Source organism: Sinocyclocheilus grahami, unplaced genomic scaffold (assembly GCF_001515645.1).
Source record: "Sinocyclocheilus grahami isolate Dianchi unplaced genomic scaffold, SAMN03320097.WGS_v1.1 scaffold335.1, whole genome shotgun sequence".
Lineage (NCBI taxonomy): Eukaryota > Metazoa > Chordata > Actinopteri > Cypriniformes > Cyprinidae > Sinocyclocheilus > Sinocyclocheilus grahami.
The window spans coordinates 711,035-718,101 of NW_015505514.1; the positions used below are offsets into that span (position 1 = coordinate 711,035).

General features: G+C 38.1%; 1 protein-coding gene across 1 annotated transcript in view; it reads left to right on the forward strand.

Moving 5' to 3' along the window:
* The window catches only part of LOC107602773 (mediator of RNA polymerase II transcription subunit 16-like), an 8,744-nt gene extending 2,248 nt beyond the window's left edge, over positions 1–6,496 (forward strand). Inside the window, 9 exon segments of the mRNA XM_016295349.1 lie at positions 167–322; positions 406–623; positions 692–898; positions 987–1,197; positions 2,178–2,311; positions 2,401–2,593; positions 2,687–2,900; positions 4,337–4,420; positions 6,174–6,496. Coding sequence (XP_016150835.1) covers positions 167–322; positions 406–623; positions 692–898; positions 987–1,197; positions 2,178–2,311; positions 2,401–2,593; positions 2,687–2,900; positions 4,337–4,420; positions 6,174–6,300 — 1,544 coding nt within the window. The 3' untranslated portion in view covers positions 6,301–6,496.
* The last annotated feature ends 571 nt before the right edge of the window (positions 6,497–7,067 follow it).

The following is a 7,067-nucleotide window of genomic DNA, read 5'->3' on the forward strand; positions in this document are numbered from 1 at the left end:
CATATATATATATATATATATATATATATATATATATATATATATATATATATATATATATATATATAAAGCTTCATTATGCTGCATTAGTTCCCTGGATTTGATTGAAAGTTGCTGATGTCATCAGAAGACAAATGTTTGTTGTTTGTTTTCTCGTCATCTTCAGTGGGTGAAAAGCAGCCAATGATTCTGAAGTGGCGTATCCTCTCGGCGACCAACGATCTGGAGCGTGTGTCTGCTGTCGCTCTGCCTAAACTTCCCATCTCCATCTCGAACACTGATCTCAAAGTCGCCTCAGATACCAAGTTCTTCCCAGGCCTCGGTACGGCTACGTTATCCTTTCTCCTACTTCTAGGAACGTAGCTTTAAGATGGCTTTGGTTGATGATTATTTTGTTGTCCTCAGGTCTTGCCCTGGCGTTCCATGACGGCAAGATCCAGATCCTCCATCGCCTTTCCCTGCACACCATGGGAGTGTTCTACGGTTCCTCTGGTTCCTCCCAGCGTGTTGGAGAAGAACCCGCCATTAAACGTCAGAGAGCCGGTGGCCCAACGCTGCACTTCAAAGCTCTTCAGTTCTCCTGGACATCTCTGGCTCTGGTGGGAGTAGACAATCAAGGCAAGGTATGATGGCTTGACACCTAGTGATGACAGAAGCACCGTAAGATCTTAGAGTTCACCTCTGATTTCAGTTGCACATGATCCGAGTGTCTCCATCAATGGGCCAAATGTTGGACATGAACACACTACTGCGGCACCTGCTGTTCCTCCTGGAGTACTGCATGGTGACTGGATACGACTGGTGAGACGTCCTGCTGCATGCACAGCCCAGCATGGTGCATAACCTTCTGGAGAAGCTTCACGAAGAGTACATGAGACAAAACCAAGCACTCCAGCAGGTAGATCCATTACAAAGATTTAGACTTCAAATCAGTTTTTTTTTTAACTATACTGTGGTTTTTCTGTCTTTCATGGCTTGCGGTGAAGGTTTTGTCCACCCGTATAGTGGCAGTGAAGGCGTCTCTGTGTAAACTGTCATCTGCCACTGCAGCAAGAGCCTGTGACTTCCACGCTAAACTGCTCCTCGTCGCCATCAGCTCCACGCTGAAGTCTTTGCTGAGACCTCATGTGCTGAACACCCCCGACAAGAGTCCTGGAGACCGACTGTCTGAGATCTGTACCAAAAACAATGACACTGGTAATTACCTGCCACCCAAAACATGCTTCAGAGTAGGCCTTTTTCCAATTATTAATTAATCGTCAGATCATTGTTATTTCATTTAATCACAATTATTTAAGATAATCATAATTGTGGGGCTTATATTTCAGTTATATTTTGTCATCCAAATAATAGAATAATAATAGAAAATTATTATTTATTTTCACAGCAAGTAAATCATAAAAAGTAAATAAAAAAAATAATGTATTAGGCTTACATTGTAACTGTATGACAATTACTTTTACATTGTATGCGGTGACTTTTACAGCTGCTCTGCAAAATTTCAGAGGCAACTTCCATTAATTTCAGTAGGAATTCGTGCAGTTGGGAGTTTCATGCAAGGGCGAAAAGTTCCCCCTGCAGATTCTGCTAATGTTCAAGTTGTTCTCGTGGGTTTGCCGCACTGACCAACAGAAAAGTGCTTGGTTTGAATGACATCTGTTTGAGCAGTGCTTCATACTTTGCTACACTATTGACCAGTGTTGTGGAAAGTAACTTTTTAAAAGTAATGCATTACAATATTGAGTTACTCCATAAAAAAAGCAACTAATAAAGTCACTTTTTTATTAAGGAAAGTAATGCATTACAATATTGAGTTACTCCATAAAAAAAGCAACTAATAAAGTCACTTTTTTATTAAGGAAAGTAATGCATTACGTTACTTTTGTATTTCTTTTTGTCACCTATGCTGGGCTTGATTTCAGTAAATAAATGAGAAAACAAAGTAAGTTGCATTCATTATTTGAAAAAGTAACTCCGATATTTCATTGTAAATTTAAGAGTAATGCATTACTTTACTAGTTACTTGAAAAAAGTAATCTGATTACATAACTCACATTACATGTAATGCATTACCCCCAACACTGATATTGATAATAGAATTAATTGTTTTTTGCTTGCGAGAGTTTGTGAGTGTGAATGCAGCTCAATGGTGATTTCTGATAATTTAATGTGTTCAGACATTGATAAGGTGATGATCAACCTGAAGACGGAGGAGTTTGTTCTAGACGGACCACCCCTCCAGTCCCTCCAGCAGCTCATTCAGTGGGTGGAAGACTTTGTCCTTTATCTGCTGGCCAACCTACCCAATCAGGTGAGCTCAACTTGGCGGCCTTTACCAGCAGTCATTGTGCTGCTAATTTTGAGTTTAACATGGTACTTTATGACTGAATATCTTTGCAGGGCTCCATTGTGCGTCCAGGTTTCGGGTTCCTGCGGGACGGTGCGTCTCTGGGGATGCTCAGAGAGATGCAGGTGATGATCCGTATTTGGGGCCTGCTGAAACCAGGCTGTTTGCCCATCTACACGGCCACATCTGACAACCAGGACAGCATGTTTCTTCTCTTCCGCCTGCTTACCAAACTCTGGCTCTGCTGTGAGTTAAACCCTCTGTCACGCTTTGAGCCAACATGTCAGTTGAGCTGTTAAAAAAATGAACTCTGTTTTGCTGTTTTCTTTTGACTGGCAGCTCGAGATGAGAGTCACCCGCAGGACCCTGATGAGACGTTGATTGATGAGTGCTGTCTGCTGCCCAGTCAGCTCCTGGTACCCAGCATGGACTAGCTGCCCATCAACGATGGTGTCATAACTAAGATCCAGAGCAAACACCCGCTCAGACTACAGTTCGGCAAAACGTACACCCTGCCTGGAGTCAACCCCAACGCACAGGTGGAGGTGTTCAGGTGAGCCTTTATGGGTTTCTTCAAGGGATAGTTCACCCAAAAATTTCAATTAGTGTTGTCACAATATAAATATTTCAGTAGTCTACCAATACCAGTAAAATTTCACAGTTCGCGATACCAATTGCGGTATCATAGAGTACTGTATATATTTTTTATTTAACTAATTAAATTAGTTAAGTATTAATGCTATTAATAATTGTAAGTAAATAATACATTAAAACGTTAGCTTGTAACTTTCAAATATTGTTCAAGTAAGTAAACATTGCATTAAAGTAAAGTTAGTAATAAAAACTAAGAAATGCATTAGAGGTAACGGAACAAGTGTCAGGTATATTGCACTTGCACTGCAAGACTTAATGCACAGATCTATTCTGGCACATCAGCTTAGTTTTGTCACATCCGTTGCTGTGGTTAGCGTTGTGTGTCAAACATCGCCATTTCAGATTCAGTCCCACATTTTAATATGGTCATCACTCCCGAAACTTTGCAATGTGTACTTAGCAGTATGCAAACTAAAACTTTATTCAAATCATGAAAGGGTCATATAGAGAAATTGTGCAAAAAGCAATCCTTTTATAATCAATGCAGTTATCAATTCAACCCGCAGTGCAAGCTCACTGACAACTCACATTATAATCATAAAGAGAAAACTCACATTATAATAAAAAAAACAGTTTATTTTGCACAATGAGTCTCTTATTTACATAGTGTTTATATTTTGTTGGTTGTAATGAACAATTCGCGAGCGAGCAGAGCTCACGCTGAATAAACCCTGGCCATATTGAGCGGATTCTGACTTAAAAACCTCTGATTGGCCATTAGGTTAACATGCTCTAAAACATGTTGGTGATTGGCTACAATGCTCAACGCTGTAAAAACACAGTGTAAATAGAAACCTCTGATGCTTTTCACAGAGCGCTCACAGACATATGGGAGCTAGGGCTGTGCAAAAAATCGTGCTTTCAGATGGAGCAGCATTTACTACACAGAGCCGTAGATCAAAGCTGTTCAAAATCGGCAATGAATCACGTGCAATTTTGAACGTGATTTTGTGTAGCTTGTCAGTGATCTATGGCTCTGTGTAGTAAATGCTGCTCCATCTGAAAGCACGTGCTGGAGATTTACTACTAATCACCATAAGCGGCTTTACTGATGAGATTCGCGTGAAAATCGCATTCGATTTTTTGCCCAGCCCTAATGGGAGCATATCATCACGTTTCTAAATGTATTGACTTGCATTTAGCGTAGTACCGGTACTTTTGACAACACTAATTTCAGTTGTTCACTAATGAAAGTTAAGAACTGGGCAGCCAAGCTCCAAAATGGCTGAATCCATACTATTTGTGACAGGAACTAATTTGACAGAAAATTGTCTGATAAAAGGTTTAATTGTTGCTAGTCATTAGTGCATTACCGTTTTGGTGGTGTTGTTTCAGAAGTCCAGCATCTCAGAGGATGGACCACCTGCGATGTTTACATCCGGGCATCTCTCCAACAGAAGATAGCAAAGCCTGCACCAGGTATCACTTGAAATTAAATTTCCTTGAATTAAAATTGACAACAAATTAGTTCATATAGATTTTTTTTTTAAATAAAATGTGTATTTTAATTCTTAAAATTAAATGAAATTATATGAAACTCTACACTTAAAATGATATGTATATTAGGGCTGTCAGTTTATTGTGTTAATTTAATTAGTTATGGAAAACGCAGTTAACGCACTGGCCCCACCACCAGACCTGTACGTCATCTTACCTTTCATACAGTTGACTGTTGACAAACATGATGCAGGGCAACAAGTATGTAGTCCATAAATGCAGTTATGTGCTCCTAAAATTCAAGATATTGGGCCAAAAAAATAAAATGTTGCTGTATGAGTTTTTGTCTAATATTTATATCACATGATAAGCGATAGCACACAAGCAGCAAGAGCAATATCACACACAGTGCTGTTTTTGTCCCGAATAGCACGAGTGCAAATGTGATTTTATACAACAGTTCAGTAAATAAGAAGTTAATGTTGTCACATTTTAAACACCATATTGTCTGCTTTTGCTCAGTTTTGCTGACGCAAAGATGACCTATTAAAGCCACAGCAGAACTGTTGTGCGTCTCTGAGCAACACACAGTTCCTGAATGAACCCGCATTTGAACGAATTGGGTGAACCAATGATTAAAGAGAGCCATTTACTTCATTCCTGAATGAATCGGTTGTTTGAATGAACTGAATGAATGAATGACTCAATGACTTTTTCATGTGGCAGAGATTTACTGCCACATACTGGTACGTTTCTTATTTAGAGTATAATTTCATTAAAACAATTTAATGTTTACAAATTAATAAAAAAAAAACAACTTTATTAATAAAAAAATGAAATAAAGCAATAGTGAAAAAGAAAAAAAATTCTAAAGTTTCTTTTTATAATATCTATTTCATGCGTTTCTCATTTAACACAATAATGGCTTTAAATGATCGTTTGTAGGGAATTTCTCAGCCAAATTTGATGTGCGATTAATTAAGTCACACTGTGTAATTAATTAGAGTAAAAATTGTAATTAATTGACAGCCCTAATATATATATATATATATGTATATACTGTATATATGAATATACTGTATATATGTGTGTATATGTATATATATATATATATATATATACTGTATATATGTATATATAATAATACTATATATTTTATATTATAGAATATATTGTAATTTATTCCTGTGATGCTGAATTTTCAGCATCATTATTCCAGTCTTTAGTGTCACATGATCCTTTAGATATCATACTAAAATTATTATCAATGTTGACATTAGTTGTGCTGCTTATTGGTTTTATGGATACTGTGGTAATTTTTTTCAAGATTCTCTGATAAATAGAAAATGCAAAAGAACAGCATTTGTTTTAATTTTTTTTGTAACATTATAAATGTATTTTCTGTCACCTTTGATCCATTTAACGCATCCTTGATGAATAAAAGTATTACAATCTTACTGATCAGAGAGAGAGAGCGAGAGAGAAGTTTTAATGACTGCTTTTAAAAAACTGTTTGTGAAGGATAAAGGCAGTAAATTAAATTACTTTTCATACAAAAATAAGACTTTTAAACCAACTGTGTTGCGCTACGCTCTTTTAAAAAAAATTTTTTTTTTTTTTTTTTTTTTAAGCCTGCAAATCTTTCATCAACACATGATGCTGGCGTCTGCATAGAGACTCTTTCTTCACAGACTATATTTAGCAGCACTCCTCAGTGAGTCTCTGGTCTGTTTAGGTGTGGCTGTGTCACCATGCTGAGATCCCCAAATAAAACCAACGCCATGAGACAGTGGGAGCAGCGCTGGATCAAGAACTGTCTGTGTGGAGGTCTCTGGAGAAGAATCCCATCCACACTAACATAAGGACCAGACCGCCTGAAAAGTGGGGAAATGTTACAGCTACATGGATCTCTCATTGTGAATGACGTATAGATCTATACAGCAAAGCAGTCTTTATTTACTTAGAAACTTCCTGCAAGACTGGGTTTTCTCCCAGCCACAGTGTCCGCTAGAGAGAGTGAATAATGTCTTTTTTTTTTTTGCTGTTGTAAATATGAACCATGCATTTTGTTTTATAAAGTTGTAGTATGTAATAACAATTTTTGTAATAAAATAGGTTTTGTTCATCATTAAATTGTCTGTCAACAATAGGGAGGTGATAAACCTGACAAATACAGTCATGCTATACATCCATCATACTTATTCGCTGGCAAACCAGCATAATGCGTTACATCAGTAGATACAAAAGATGCCCTACTGATCCTGCCCACAGCAGACCATTAGAATGATCACATACCTGTTGACAGCCACTTCAATAACGGCACTATTTAACTGCAGGGACAGTATGAGGATGCGTCCACAGAAATCGATGGGAAATCAGGGGGAAAAGTGTGTTGGCCAGCCACTGTGCTTTGGCTCTAATTCAAGAGGTCATCACGGCACGGGGTGCTCTTCAGAGACATGGCCAGCGGGCCGTCAGGCATCTCTCCAGGCCTTCAGCGGCAGCAGCTTGCTGGGGGTTCATACTTTTTCCTTTCAATGCAACCACAGTTGATACCCATATGCAGACTATCTGAAAGCAAAGAAAAATCATTTCAAGATCAGAATGCCCCAAAGGTCATTAAAAAACA